The following is a 16,811-nucleotide window of genomic DNA, read 5'->3' on the forward strand; positions in this document are numbered from 1 at the left end:
CTCACATACACACACCCATAAAACACTCACATACACACCCCATAAAACACTCACATCAGACCTGTTTACCCCCATAAGTGTTTTGGAGTAATGCTCAGCCCCAAAAATAGTAATCCTGGCACAAAAATAGTAATCATCCAGCATTCGTCGCCAATTAGAACGCACATGACAACTGTGTCTGCGAAACGCAATCATGCACATATATCCATCATTCACAAACAAAACACATCAGTCAGTTTTTGTAGTCATAATAATTTCAAAGAAGATCACATCAAAAGCACATGAAGAAAACAATGCCAAACATGTGAATTAATAAAAAAAATAAAAAATATTTTTATTTTTTTATTTAAAAACATTTTTATCATTTAGGCCAAAAAAAAAAAATTGTCTGTTTAGGGTAACATGACCAAAAAAAGTAGGGTCGGTAAATAGGTAGGTTTTTTTTTTTTTTTTTTTTTTTTTTTTTTGTGTGTGTAAATGCTATGTTGGCTGAACATTCACTTCTTATATTTGATGAATACATGTTTCAAAACTAACGTATAAATAAAACAGAGAGAAAGGGAGAGAAAGAAACGCCAAATGTCTCTTTTTAGCATTTTTACCTCTTTTTTTTTCTTTTTTTTTTTTTAAATCAAAAAAAAGTTTTTGGGTCGGCGCCAAATCGATAGGGTCGGTCGGGTTACCCTAAACAGACAAATTTTTTTTTTTGGCCTTAGTGTTCCTCTCAGTAACTGAATAACTGAAAGCAACACCTTATAGGAGAACTGAGAAGACAAAAATAAGTCCTTGTTTCAAACTCAAAGCCACTGTCATGAGTTACTTTACACCACTGCCCATATTTCTGACTGCCATGACATGTCAAGTGGAAAACAAAGAAAAATAATAAATTATTATAATGGACACCTGGTTAAAAAGTAAGCTTAGCACCCCACCATTGGCGATTTTGGAATCCCGGAACATGCCACGAAAAGCCTGTGAAAGAGAGTTTGCAGTCGTTAGAGGCAGGTTGAGTTCAGCGATCATCTCACATTATTGTCACCTCTGCACGAGTAACTTGCCGCTTCAGATCGGACACTGGCCCTGTCTTCTTTTTTGGTAAAACAAAGCCTGTAATGTCCGGCTGAGTTCTCTAGGCAGTGCCATCGGCAGTTGAACGACCGACAGCATGTTTGTGATGCTTGAAGCAGTCATCCCCCCCCCCCCTTCCCCCCGTGCGAGCACGCAAAATCCTTGTAGCACAATCTGCAGTAGACGTGATGAGCACCCTTCGACGAAGGTCCTAGAAACGTCCACTTTTCGGTGTATTCTTTTCGAAATTTCTGCTTGGTTGGAGGTTTCTTCTCAGAGGGGTTGTCTTCTTTTTCCGAGGCACTCGATTCTCGACTTCTCTGCATGTTGGCAGAGCGTTGGTTAAAATTTACGGATCGGAACACGGACAAGATTTTAAAATGTTGGATCGGAAGCGGACAGCGACGGAAAACGGAAAACGTAACCTGGACGTTTCGAAAATCGTAGTTTTGACACGGATAGCGGAATGGCGTATTTTTTGCAGAAAATCGTAATAAATTACGCCAAAATCGTAAGAGTAAACAGGTCTGTCACATACACACCTCATAAAACACTCACATACACACCCCATAAAACACTCACATACACTGACACACCCATAAAACACTCACATACACACCCCATAAAACACTCACATACACACCCCATAAAACACTCACATACACACCCCATAAAACACTCACATACACACCCCATAAAACACTCACATACACACCCCATAAAACACTCACATACACACCCCATAAAACACTCACATACACCCACCCATAAAACACTCACATACACACATAGTCATAGGAACACAATGTATAAGGACAACTTTATGATAAAAAAATAAGAAATTCACAAGAAGTAACTTACAGTCATCAGGATCGGACACAGAAACTGCAGGTAAGATGGGCTCGTTGATGTAGTAACATTCACTCACGCTGATGTTGTAAAGCGTATGGTTAAAGAAGGGAGGGTTGTCATTCACATCCGTTATTGTCACTTCCACCGTGACAATAGCTGAAAGTATAAGTCAACAAGATTTTAAAGCCGACCGATTAAATGCATTGATTCAAGTCAATTTCCCTCCATCTATCCCTCCATCGCCCTTGCAACATCTTACTTTTTTTTTAACACTTTTTGTGTGTGATGGTTTTTGTTTTAATTTTTATTTATTTTATTAACCTAACATACATCGTACAAAAAATAAAAATCATCATTTCTACATAATAACAATGCTTCCTTCCAAATATGTGGAACAAGGCATCAGGTACAAGAATAGTACGAGGCGGAGGTTGAAAGTAAGGACGAGAGAGTGCAGAAAAGAGAGATCAAATCAAATCAAATCAAATTTTATTTTACGAGGGTTGTGGCATAAGCAATATAAACGAGCTTCTTTTCAACCAGCCCTCGCCGGAAATGTTAAAAGTTAAAATTAGAGAGTTTACCATTAATTATAGCAAAAATAAACAGTGTCAAAGGAGAAATGAAGTTGCAGATTTGTGTAATAAACTGAATGATTTAGACGTTTACTTGAGTAAGAATCCTAACTGTAATGATACCCAAGCAAAGCGTGAACACGTGAAAATGCAACTCGAGTTAATGGAAATAAAAAGGGCACGAGCCGCTCAGGTTAGAGCTCGCGCTAAATGGGTCGAGGAAGGGGAGAAAAACACAAAATATTTCTTGAGTTTGGAAAAAGCACGTGCAAATGCAAAGGTTATGGATCGCGTGAAAGATGATGAAGGGCGAGTGTGTACAGATCAAAAACAAATACACAGTGTGCAAAAAAAGTATTTTATGAATTTGTATACAAAGAAAATAGATATAGTAGATAATGTTGGTAATGTTGACGATTTTTTGCAAGGCTGCAGCGTTCCTTCTCTTTCCGACGAAGATAAGAACAGCTGCGAGGGCTCTCTAACTGCTAATGAACTGTTGCACGCACTAAAACAAATGAAAAATGGTTCTTCCCCAGGTTCTGATGGCATTACAATTGAATTTATTAAAGTATTTTGGTCTCGAGTGAGTATATTTATATCACGTTCTTTCTCAGCAGCATTTGATAATGGTAGTTTGTCTGCGTCTCAAAGAAATGCTGTCATTGTGTTAATTCATAAAGGTAAAAACCTTCCGAGAGATGAATTAAATAATTGGCGTCCAATTTCGCTAACAAACAGTGATTATAAATTACTGGCGAAGTGTCTGGCTTTACGCATGAACAAAGTTGTACATAATGTGATTAATCCTGATCAGGTTGGATATATTAAAGGGAGGCAAGTTTCATCTTTGTTAAGATTGATTGATGACGTCATAGATCAAATGAATGTGCAAGATAAACCAGGTCTTTTGGTCACCATCGACATGTTTCATGCATTTGATTGTATTTCAAAAGACTCTATGATAAATGTTTTTAAAAAATTTGGCTTTGGCCCGGAGTTTGTAACTTGGGTCGAAGTTTTGATGAAAGATGCCAAGAGTTGTGTTAATTATGCAGGCTGGTTGTCTGAGTATTTTCCAGTGGAGTCTGGAATCCGTCAGGGATGTCCATTCTCGCCTTTAGCCTTTGTTTTGGCAATTGAGTTAGTAGCCATTAAGATTAGGCAGAATAAGAATGTTAACGGTATTCCGAATTTGAATTGTTTAAATGATAGGTTTTGGGATGATATGTTAAAAATTGCTTTGTATGCTGACGATGTAACGTTATTTTTGAAAAGCGAAACGGATTTAAAACATGCCTTATTGATTTTTGATTCTTTTTACTACGTTTCCGGATTAAAGTTGAATCTGTCGAAATGTGAAGCCATGTGGCTAGGAAGTCAAAAACATTGTCAAGACACCTTTTATGATTTCAATTGGAAGAAAAAATTAAAGATTTTGGGAATTTATTTTTGTAATGACATATCAGCCTCTGACGTTGAGGAAAATTGGACAGAGCGAATTACGTCTGTTAAGCGCTTGATTGCGGCATGGGAGAAAAGAAATTTGAGTATCATGGGTAAAATTATTGTAATAAAAACGTTCTTGATCTCCCAATTTGTTTATTTTATGCAGGCATTTGTGATCCCTGATAAAGTATTAGCAGAAGTTAATAGACTGTTGTTTAGATTTTTGTGGAAAAAGAAAGAAAATAATAAAAAGGCATTTGAAAAGGTTAAAAGGATAATATTGTGTAGTGATGTCGAAAATGGTGGTTTAAATATGATTGATTTGAAACACATGCAGGCATCATTTTTATTACAATGGGCTGTCAGACTGACATCCCGCAAAGTCACGGATAAGTGGAAATGTGTTCCAAAGTCAGTGTTTTCAATGTACGGCTCAAATTGTGAATGTTTTTATTCAAATGTTAATTTTCGGAGACTAAAGGGGAGTGAACTTGTCAAATCCAAATTTTGGAAAATTGTTTTGAAAACCTGGCTTGATAACAACGTAGGCTTATGTATTGATAATAATTTATTTAATCCGCTTTTATGGAATAACCAATGTTTTGCTTATGCCGGAAATGTACTGTATTTTGAAGATTGGGCGAGAAAGGGTCTTAATAGCGTACATGATGTTTTATACAGAAACGAATTTGTTTCCTATCAGTTCATTTGTGATGTTTTAGGAAAATCCCCACGGAGAATTTTGGAATATAACATGGTTCGTGCTGTTGTTCTGAATGTAATGCACAAGACGATGCACGGAAAGAAAGAAATTGATTTGATGGATATCCCCTTATATCGTGGTAAGAAAGTACATAGCGCACAACAGTTTAGAAAAGAATTAGTAAGGATGAAAGTTGTTGAACCTTGTGCAATTAGCTTTTGGAGGAGGAAATTTAATTATGAAATTGATAAGAAAGATTGGCTGACTAGTTTTGAATCGGTTAAAGAAACAAGGTTGCGTGTATTACAATGGAAATTACTTCACAATATTTATCCCACAAACATTATGTTATGTAAAATGAAAGTTGTGGAGGACAATGTCTGTTCATATTGTAGTAATAGCGTTGATTATATAGAACACTTTTTTCTCTTTTGCCCAGTGGTGATTGAGTTTTGGAAACAGATAGAATTTTATATTTGGGTACATCTGGATAAACAAATAGAGTTAACAGTGCACGAAATTATGTTTGGTGTTAAAAATCGAAAAATGCAAGCAACTCTGTTGAAAGAATTGAACCGTATAATTTTGGTTGCTAAAATGTGCATAAGTATTTATAAAAAAACAAAGGCTTCAATGCCTCTCTTTGTTTTATTCGAAAAGCAATTGCAGATCAGAAATATAAAATTATGACTTTTATTCCTCTTTTTTATCTCTTTTATTTTTCTATTCTTATTTCCTTTATTTTTTTCTCTTTCTCTTCTCATTTCTAGATACGGACCCAAAGTTACACCAAGATGTATATAGTGGATGTCATACTGTGTTTTTTGTGTGTGTATAATTATAATGATATGCATTTTAAATACATATTTCAACAGAAAAAAAAAGAAAAAAAAAGCTATGGTCTAAGCAAATAGTAACACAATCTTGGGGCAACCAAGGAAAATTGTCTAAGGGTACAAGTAAGAAAAAAGTTTTTCATTAATTTTGATACTATATACTTTTTGAGTGGTAAATGTTGAAGGATGAAAGAAAATATATTGTGAGTGGACGGATGCATGTTATTCATTAAAAGCCCCACAATGATGTGCTTGGCAAAAAAACAAAAAAAAAATAAAAAATAAAAAAACCCAGCCCTCGCCCAGAGAGGGACTATTCTAATCTTAAATACATATATTATATACACAAACGTAAAACAATTACAAAAGATACGCATGACAGTAAAGAATTTTTTTTTTTTTAAAGGCAGAAAAACTATTTACAGAGAGAGTGAGTGAGTGAGTGAGTGAGTGAGTGAGAGAGAGGGAAGGAGAGAGAGAGAAAGAGAGAGAGAGAGAGAGAGAGAGAGAGAGAGAGAGAGAGAGAGAGAGGGACATGGTTGGAGAAAGGGGGGAAGAGAGAACTGAAGAACAGAGAGCGGAGGTAGCAAATAAAACACATTATGTCAAAGAGGAGAAGGGAGCATGGAGATAATATATGTATCTTTGGGAATAAAACAGTCCTTAGGCCTTACACTTGGCACCAAAAAAAAGTGAAACCGTCCCCTGGCATGTTACATTTCAAAAATACGTTTATCTATTATCCAACTTGTAATGAACTTGACATAATTCATATTTATTTTGGCTACGTATTCCTCGGTTTCATATTTCAATTTCAAATTAACTGTAAATCTACAAAACGTTGGTAAAATCTTTTCCATTTTGCATTTATAATTGCAACATCTTACTTGTACAGTAACAACATTTATTACCAATTCAGTGCCCCATATGGCTTTTTGACCATATGCTCATGCTTGATATCTTTTTTCTCGACATGTCTTGATATCATTTGGTAACAGTCAGCATATTAGAAATAACTCATATTATTATTAATATTTCAATACAACATTTCAAGCATGCAGATAACATCAGCTTATGTCAAGTTAACCTACCCCCCCCCCCCCCCCCCCCCATCCGTCCCTTCATTCCCTTGAAACATCTTACTTGAACAGTTATAAAAACTCAAATCACAAGACCAACATTGGTACGTTTCAAGCATGCAGAATACATCAGTTTGAACCGAGTTCCCCTGATGCCTCCCTCTATCACCGTTGGAACATCAACACTCAATACAACACCAGACACATGTCTTAAAGAATCATATGTCTGTGAAGAACCTAGGTAGACACATACTATCATGTGCACGCATGGACAATCATGCATACATGTATCACAGACACAGAGGTATACCTGCACAGACACAGACAGACAGACAGACAGACAGACAGACAGACAGACAGACAGACAGACAGACAGACACACACACACACACACACACACACACACACACACACACACACACTATCACAAACACACAAACTATCACAAACACACAAACTATCACAAACACACAAACTATCACAAACACACAAACTATCACAAACACACAAACTATCACAAACACACAAACTATCACAAACACACAAACTATCACAAACACACAAACTATCACAAACACACAAACTACCACAAACACACAAACTATCACAAACACACAAAGAGAAAACTAAAGTCAAGCTACCTGAGTTGTGACGAGGCCTGACGTTAGGCAGAGTTGAAGGAGCACCATCCTCAGCCTTGACCTTGACGAAATGAAGATTTAACGTCTCTCGGTCAAAGGGACGTTTGGTTCTGATGATCGCCGTGTTAGGTTGTTGCCCTGTCTCAATAGTGAAGTTTTCTGAGCCCTCCGTCACGCTGAAGGTCAACTGTAACATGAAGGTCAAAGTCTAGTGGTCTGATATAAAGGAAGACCCTCTGTTAAGACTCCTGACTTTAAGACTTCCTCCAGCTTAACATCTTTGTTTGTTCTCTCTTTATTTTCTGTTCATAATGTCGGTAAACATAGATCTGTTTTATGACTTCTGTCTTTTGTTGTTGTTGAAATTATTGCTACTTGAGTGTGCTATGGGCCAAACTGATACGAAGTGAACGGAAGCATAAGGCTAGTTATACCTCAAACAGTGAGAACAACAGAACGTAGAGTACACAAATACAAACAGAACAAATCGGAAACCAACGAGTCGATACTGATATACCCAAAATTCAAAGTAAAAATATCTTTTGACCCTGATCACAGTGAGCCCGGTTGGTTCAACCAGTAGAACGCCGGAAACCAAAGTCGTAACTTTGGCGGTCACGGGTTCGAATCACTTCACAGTCAAAATCATTTTTCAAACTTTTTCTGTAATGTTCACCTTTTTACATTTAGTCAAGTTTTGACTAAATGTTTTAACATAGAGGGGGAATCGAAACGAGGGTCGTGGTGTATGTGTGTGCGTGGGTGTGTGCGTGCGTGTGTGCGTGCGTGTAGAGCGATTCAGACCAAACTACTGGACCGATCTTTATGAAATTTGACATGAGAGTTCCTGGGTATGATATCCCCGAACGTTTTTTTCCTTTTTTTGATAAATGTATTTGATGACGTCATATCCGGCTTTTCGTGAAAGTTGAGGCGGCACTGTCACGCCCTCATTTTTCAACCAAATTGGTTGAAATTTTGGTCAAGCAATCTTCGACGAAGCCCGGACTTCGGTATTGCATTTCAGCTTGGTGGCTTAAAAATTAATTAATGACTTTGGTCATTAAAAATCTGAAAATTGTAAAAAAAAATAAAAATTTATAAAACGATCCAAATTTACGTTTATCTTATTCTCCATCATTTGCTGATTCCAAAAACATATAAATATGTTATATTCGGATTAAAAACAAGCTCTGAAAATTAAATATATAAAAATTATTATCAAAATTAAATTGTCCAAATCAATTTAAAAACATTTTCATCTTATTCCTTGTCGGTTCCTGATTCCAAAAACATATAGATATGATATGTTTGGATTAAAAACACGCTCAGAAAGTTAAAACAAAGAGAGGTACAGAAAAGCGTGCTATCCTTCTTAGCGCAACTACTACCCCGCTCTTCTTGTCAATTTCACTGCCTTTGCCATGAGCGGTGGACTGACGATGCTACGAGTATACGGTCTTGCTGAAAAATGGCATTGCGTTCAGTTTCATTCTGTGAGTTCGACAGCTACTTGACTAAATATTGTATTTTCGCCTTACGCGACTTGTTTTTATTTTGTGAACTCGTCATTTCTTGTATTTTTTTCATTTTAATTCATTCCAAAGGTTTGAGGGCTGTATTGAAGATCAAATGTATCAAACGGTTGTATCGTAATCGAGTACATGTACAACCAGTGAACGATTTTCCAGAAATATCCATTTTATTTTTAGAAACGTCAGCTTGTTGGAAAAACCTAATAGGCGATTGTATCACCGAGCGTCGACTGTATGTAATGATGGTTAGCTACTTCTAATTAATGCACTTCTGACTGACCTCATTGAAGGGATTTGTGGAATCTGCATCTCTTGCATCAATGGTCGCTACTATCGTTCCGGACGGCTTGTTTTCCTGAACTTCTGCTGAGTAGCGTCCATTGTCATTGATGAGTCCTTGGAACTCTGGCCCTTTGTTGTTGATGTCGATCAGCTGCACCTTGGGGTTGACGGCCGTTGTCAACACAACAGATCCATAGTTCTGTTCAACACAACAACACAGTTGTTTATAGGTTGGAAACAATGCATGCACAGTGATAGTATGCTATCTAAACATCAGAGAAAATAAGGTATCACTAGGAAAGGAGCCTTAAAATGGAGATAGATATACACAGGTTGTGCATCAACAATATGAGAGGGTCAGTTCTTAACAGAGGGGAGGCCTTAAACATAGGGGGGAGGGGAGGGGGGGGGACTGAAAACGTAGGTTCCATTTAAGCATGCTTTTAGTATATATATATAGACACATGGGGGCCTAGAAATCATTACTGTTGTAAGCGTTGCAAAGAGGCAGAGCCCAGACTAAAGTGACTGCTGATTTTCATCTTGAAGACGGCTTATCACACTTTGACAGATTCTTCACTGATTATGAATTATGAAATACTTAAAAGCTGTAGCTGGGTATTGTAACACACGATGTATATTCTAGCGCATTCAGGCAATGGAAATCCAGAAGCGTTCGGTGTTCTCGTATATTCTAGACAAAATATGCAGCCCTGAGAACATTGCTGGTAGTACACTCACCACACATCGTATCCTGACTTCATGCAGAGGCTTTGCTAGGTAATCGAGGCCGTCCCTGGCGTAGAGGGTCACCATGTTCCCGTTGCCTGGGGGCGACTCGATGTAGAATAAATCAGTGTTGGCACTGTCAAGCTGGAACTCCACACGAGTGTCAGCAATGTTGGATTGACACGACATGTTCTCGATGACTGGCGTTCCATATGTCACACCTTCATCTATCTGGAGAAACAAAACGTGTCTCGGTCACCTCTCAAATTCAATAGTATGTGCATTATAGAGGGGCAATCCAGTAACAATTTTTTGCAATCAGGACAGCCAACACTGTAACTGAAGTGGTCCCACTGGGTGGAGTATTGGTTCTTCCGATCTACACAGGGTACTTTTCATGGAGGTGTATTTGATAAGAAAACAAAATCCTCTGAAGTAGTTGCTTCTATTTCTATCTTGTTATAGAGTCATTCATACAATAATTGTTACAAAACATTCAGATTGTGACAACACAATTCCTAATCGCATGACCTCTTCTCTGCAAAGAGAGCAAGAATCCTATTTCCCCAAGATGTTTCAGGGGGGACCGGGTAGCTCAGTTGGTAGAGGACAGACATGAGTCAACTTTATGTGCAGTCTAAGAAATGGCATCCATGTCCCATCCCCATGTCACCACAGTGGCACGTCAGTGCAGGTGGCTGATTACACATAAACACGCACACTCCTGGGTAGCGCGACTCTTGTTGCTGCTAGCTTTCCACTGGGAGGAGGCCATCGGTATTTCTTCGCATTGGGATAATAAAGTCAATGAAATAACAAGTCGCGTAAGGCGAAAATACAACATTTAGTCAAGCTGTCGAACTCACAGAATGAAACTGAACGCAATGCAATTTTTCAGCAAGACCGTATACTCGTAGCATCGTAAGTCCACCGCTCGTGGCAAAGGCAGTGAAATTGACAAGAAGAGCGGGGTAGTAGTTGCGCTGAGAAGGATAGCACGCTTTTCTGTACCTCTCTTCGTTTTAACTTTCTGAGCGTGTTTTTAATCCAAACATATCATATCTATATGTTTTTGGAATCAGGAACCGACAAGGAATAAGATGAAAGTTTTTTAAATTGATTTCGAAAATTTAATTTTGATCATAATTTTTATATTTTTAATTTTCAGAGCTTGTTTTTAATCCAAATATAACATATTTATATGTTTTTGGAATCAGAAAATGATGCAGAATAAGATGAACGTAAATTTGGATCGCTTTATAAAAAATCTTTTTTTTTTTTAAATGATCAAAGTCATCAATTAATTTGTAAGCCACCAAGCTGAAATGCAATACCGATCAATTTGATTGAAAAATGAGGGTGGGACAGTGCCGCCTCAACTTTTACAAAAAGCCGGATATGACGTCATCAAAGGTATTTATCGAAAAAAAGAAAAAAACGTCCGGGGATATCATTCCCAGGAACTCTCATGTAAAATTTCATGAAGATCGGTCCAGTAGTTTGGTCTGAATCGCTCTACACACACGCACGCACAAACAGACAGACAGACAGACAGACAGACAGACAGACACACACACACACACACACACACACACACACACACACACACACACACACACACACATACATACACCACGACCCTCGTCTCGATTCCCCCTCTATGTTAAAACATTTAGTCAAAACTTGACTAAATGTAAAAATGAGGTTCAACATATGTCTTGTATTTCCCTGACTGTTTTCAGTGTGGTACACTCACGCTGTAAGTCTGGCTGGAGTAGTCGTCCCGGTCCCAGGTAGGAGGCTTAGTTGACCCCGGCTTCACGTTGACCTCTACAACACAGGTGCTGTTCAGCGCAGGGTTGCCGCCATCTTTGGCCATCGCTGTCAGCACAAACTGCCCGTTCTGGTCCTGCAGACATCACAATGCATGGGTCAAGATGTTGGGGAAACACAGACAGATGCACACAAAATGCCCACAAATAAACCTACTCCATGTTTTAATTACAATAAACAGGTTGTTTTGGAAATATACACAAAGAAAAAAGCCAAGCACCCCCCGAATGAATTTGTGATAATAGTTGAGTCAAATTTGTTTTACCATTTTTTTTCTTCGTAATGACATACATGGGTTTCCATAATAAGGTTGGGAAGTTCACGCGTCAAGATTGTGTCGCCACTGCCTGTGAGAAGCACGTGCAGCATGCAACCCATGAATGTTAAAAAAGGCAGTATGCTCACGCTGCAAATTTCTGTATTTAACACTGGGCGACGACAATTAGCAAACATTCTCTGTGAATATGGCGAGAAGACGATTATCAGAGGCGATCCGATGGCAGATTATAGGAATGCATGCTACAGGAGCATCCTTCAAAGCGATTGGTCGTCAACTTGGCTACCACTACACCGTCATCAGCCGTTTGGTACGCAAACATCGTCAGACTGGTGCTGTGAAGGACCGTCCACAGTCAGGGCGACCCCGTGTGACGTCAGAACGTGAAGACCGAGCACTTCTCCGAATAATTCGGCGTGAGCCATTTTCAACGAGTACCGTCCTGAAACGAGCATGGCTTCCAAATCGACATCTGTCAACCAGGACCGTACGAAACCGCTTGAAAGCTGCAGGAATGGCAGCCCGAAGAGTCATTAAGCGTCCCCGACTGACAGATGACCACAAGAGAAGACGCTTGGCATGGTGTCTGGCACGGCAAAGATGGAACCTGAGAACGTGGAGGAGGATCCACTGGTCGGACGAAAGCAGATTCCTTCTCCATGTCACTGACGGCCGACTGAGGGTATGGAGGCACAGGAACACGGCCTATACACCCAGGAACATCAGACAAACTGTTCCATTCGGTGGCGGGTCAGTCATGGTTTGGGGTTGCATTTCCCATGGCTGCAAGCTAGACCTTGTCACCATACGTGGCAACCTCACGGGTGATCAGTATATGCGACATGTCCTGGAACCTGTTGTCGTTACTCATTTTGACAACCACCCACTTGCCACAAGACCCGTGTACATGGATGATAACGCCAGGCCTCATCGATCCAGGGCAGTAGTGGACTACCTCCAGAACAACGCTGTAACAACACTCCCATGGCCGGCAATGAGTCCAGATCTTAATCCGCTGGAGCATGTTTGGGACATCCTGGGGCGTCGTATACAAGCTCTGCAGCCTCCTGTGCAGACATTACGTGAATTGGAGGCAGCTTTGCATCGTGAGTGGTTGCAAGTGACCCGTGAACAGATCCGACGTTTGACTGGAGGGATGAGACGCAGGGTTGACGCCGTCATCCGGGCACGCGGGGGTTTCACTCGATATTGAACTTTTGAATCGCGTATGCCATCTGAGCACTCTCAATTACATTTTTTCATGACACATTTACCTAAACCTGTCTTTTTCAGCTTGCAGCTCCATACTTATCAGGGGTACTGTTTTAGGGTTAAAACGTCACTTTTTGGCAAGGTACCAAATCACGATTAAAACCAATCAAAACTGGAGTTTTCTTGTGTGATGTTATTTCCAAAGAGTTGCTCTTGTCGATAACATTTGTCAAACCGAGCTCCTGAACTTACTGTTTCCATACCATAACTTTAAAAATCAGTCATTGCGAAATTGAAGGGGGGTGCTTGGCTTTTTTCTTTGTGTATATATCACTACAAAAAAAAAGTCTCCATACATTGCATAATTGTGTTGTTATTATAGAAAACATTTCATTTGTAAAATAACTACAAATATTTCTGTCGAAAGCGGGATCAAGACATTACAAGAAGAACGGACGATCTGCATCTATCTATATATATATACGACTTGTGTCTGTGTGTCTGTGTGTGTGTCTGTGTGTGAGTTCGCGATGCACGGCCAAAGTTCTCGATGGATCTGCTTCAAATTTGGTGGGCTTATTCACAGAGACCCCGGACACAACCTGATCGATGAGATATTTCAACACGTGCTCTCAGCGCGCAGCGCTGAACCGATTTTGTGCGCGCTGAACACATTTTGGTTCCACCTCAGCTACCCGGGCCCCCATACTGACACACCAAAGCCAAAGTTCTCGGTGGATCTTTTTCAAATTTGGACACCGTATTCAGCTACATATACACCCCGGACACAGTATCATCGATGAGATATTTCAACACGTGCTCTCAGCGCGCAGCGCTGAACTGATTTTGGTTTTTGTGTTCATTTCACCATTCCCAGTAACTCTTCCTTATCTTCTCATCTTCTCCATGTTTTCAGCGTTTACCTCCCTTCCTTCGTATGGTGCACTATAGTATGAGGGGGGCATCTTCGGATATTCCCGGCGTTCTGTTACTATTTTTAGAAGGTCACCGCAGTGTCCAGAACGTAAATTGGACCCGTAAATTATCCTCACTGTAAAAGTGCAAAGGTCGAATCAATTTATAGCCACGCGAAAAATACACTGTCATCTATCTCTCTATAGATACGGCTTCTCTGTGTTTGTGTGTGTGTGTGTGTGTGTGTGTGTGTGTGTGTGTGTGTGTGTGTGTGTGTGTGTGTGTGTGTGTGTGTGTGTGTGTGTGTGTGTGTCTCTCTCTATTTGAGCAGCACCTGGGGATTGTTTAGTTCTGTTTGTGATGTGGTCTGGCGGCTTTTGTGTATTTGTATGTACTGGCCTTCCTTTGAAAAGCCATAACAGTTCAAAAGGGCTTACAGATAAGCTCTAAATTGCTCAATCCTGTTTGAGTGGAGTTCGCCTCCAAAGGTGATTAACACGGTTACATTCGTCGACAAGGATGGGACTCGATATGGTCAGGAATGGCATTATGGCCACTGAATCATTTTCGTGATGTTCCCATTCCACGAATCTGGGAGGGACCAAAGCTTGGCGGGTCCATTGTTCGGACCCGGCAAAGCCGGCGTACGGCTCTAAGTATTTCATCCCGGCGAAGCCGGCTAACCGGCGAAGCGGGTATTCCTCTAGTACACTATAGATCTGCAGTTGTTTTCTCTTCCAGTTTGAAGATGTCACTTCCATAACTTCTGGTCTGACAGTCTGAACAAAGGTGAATTTGACAACGAAATTGCAGTCAGTTTGAGGGCCATAAAAACACAACTAGTGTACATACCGACTTGAAACAGCTTAAAGCTTAAAACCTGATGTCACGAACATTGTTGTTTACCACAGATCTTCAAGGAGACTTTCAGCAGGTACAGATGCTTTGTTCTCAATCATACTGCTCTACATTCTAAATGTTAAAAAAGAACTAGGTTTACTGAGGCCGATCTGCCAAACCTGCCATCCTCCTGCTTCAATTCAACCTTCTATGTTCCTTCTTACCCCTCCCTTCCTCTCCCACTCCCCCACCCCATCCCTCCTCCCTCCCCGTTCACACACACAAAACCCCAACCCTTTCACCGTAATACGCCGCCCCCCCCCCCCCCCCCCGAGACAAACAACAAGCACTTACTGCCTGGGTGAGGAGTTGAGTCAGGTAGATGAAACCGTTCGCCGGTAGTATGCCGAACTTTCCATCGCCATCACTGAGGAGACTGTAGGTAATGATACCGTTGTTCCCAACATCAGCATCAGAGGCCCGGATGGCCACAAAGTTGCTGGTGATCGGGTGTTCCACGGTGATGTTAGCCACGTACTTAGCCCTGTCAAACACTGGCGCATGGTCGTTGATGTCATCGATGGTCACACGGAACGTACACCACCCTTCCAGCGAAGGGATGCCACCGTCCTTGCCTTTTACCGTCACCTGGTAAAAAACAGAATATCAATACAGAGTTAAACAGCAGAATGAGAATACATACATGTTGTGATGTTGTCAAGAGTAAATTTCATAGTGGTTTCGTACAAGTACGGTACCCATGAGCGATCGTGGAATCACTCTTATTTCTGAGCAGTCTCTAAATCATTTGTGAAACGGTCTAGCGGAAGAGCTGACTGACCTATTTGCATAGGTTTAATCAGTACTTTGTTTTTAGAGATGGACGCTTGTGCTGTGCGAGAGGTCGTATGCTGTCATCCCTGTGTACGAGTGCAGGGGTCGAGGTTGACCCTTTCCCAGGGTGATGTGACGTCAGAGAGCGATAAGCGACTGATGCCAGCCGATGTGTATGTTGTGGTGTGGGATGATAGTATTTTGTAAATGAGAGTAGTTAGATTTTAGGTAATGTCTGCAGCTGGGAGAGATGAAACAACGGGAAGCGGAATGACGTATCTTGTGTCGGAGTACAGTAAGATGTGCTTCACTCAGACTGTGTAACAATGTCTTCAGTGATGTGATTCCTGATGTGTTGTGAACTTTCCAATTAGGATTCCAATGGAAGTGTTCGTTCAGTGGCGATATGGGTATTCTTTGTATGTGTAGAGGTTCGGAAAAGAAGGAATAATGTTCTGTTGTTCTTTTGTTTCTCTTCTCTTGATGTGTTACGGACTCATTCTGGACTCACTCTCTCAAGCACAACAGATGACATTGTGACAACAACAGCAGTAATACTGGCATGACGAACTTTATTTCTCTGTCTCTATATTATCTTCCCTCCTCCTCTCGCCAACCCGACAGAAGCCGGTGGCTACAAGCCACAACATACAATACAAACAACTACATCTCCTCAGTCAGTGGAGCCGAACAATGAACTGCTTCTGACTGAATGACTCTCTCCCTGACTCCTCTTTTTTATGCCGGTACCGAAGGCTATTTATACTGCTCGCGCGGACTGCACTGCAAGCGGCTCACAGCAATTTCCAAAAGGGCCGTCTGGCACTGCCTGATAGCCAAATCTGTGTTTGTTTAGAAACTTTGACAACTGATAACTTTACGGAAAATGCATGCATTTGCAATCGGTTTGTTGCTACAAAACCAGTGTGAAAGATACTTTTTAACTCATGTTACAAGATATAACTTTAGAAGTCCAGACCAAAAGATAATTATGATTAATTACTCAGAATGAATGACCGATTAACGATCAAAACCCAGCAAAATAAGGATTGCTAAACTCTATCACTTCCTGCATCAAATACAATTCACTCCATTACAAGATGAACTCCTGAACTTTCCATACATGTGTCATACTTGCGGTAAAATGGAAC

At 40.3% G+C, this 16,811-nt stretch overlaps 1 protein-coding gene across 1 annotated transcript in view; it reads right to left on the reverse strand.

The window, feature by feature from the left end:
• Window positions 1–16,811, reverse strand: part of LOC138959333 (neural-cadherin-like) — a 77,299-nt gene that overhangs the window by 35,017 nt on the left and 25,471 nt on the right. The window contains exons 10-15 of the mRNA XM_070330765.1: window positions 15,181–15,474; window positions 11,506–11,658; window positions 9,762–9,980; window positions 9,019–9,219; window positions 7,204–7,390; window positions 1,930–2,076 (exon numbers count right to left, since the gene is read on the reverse strand). Of these exons, the coding sequence (XP_070186866.1) occupies window positions 1,930–2,076; window positions 7,204–7,390; window positions 9,019–9,219; window positions 9,762–9,980; window positions 11,506–11,658; window positions 15,181–15,474 (1,201 nt within the window). The remainder of the gene's footprint in view (window positions 1–1,929; window positions 2,077–7,203; window positions 7,391–9,018; window positions 9,220–9,761; window positions 9,981–11,505; window positions 11,659–15,180; window positions 15,475–16,811) is intronic.

Source organism: Littorina saxatilis, linkage group LG1 (assembly GCF_037325665.1).
Source record: "Littorina saxatilis isolate snail1 linkage group LG1, US_GU_Lsax_2.0, whole genome shotgun sequence".
NCBI lineage: Eukaryota > Metazoa > Mollusca > Gastropoda > Littorinimorpha > Littorinidae > Littorina > Littorina saxatilis.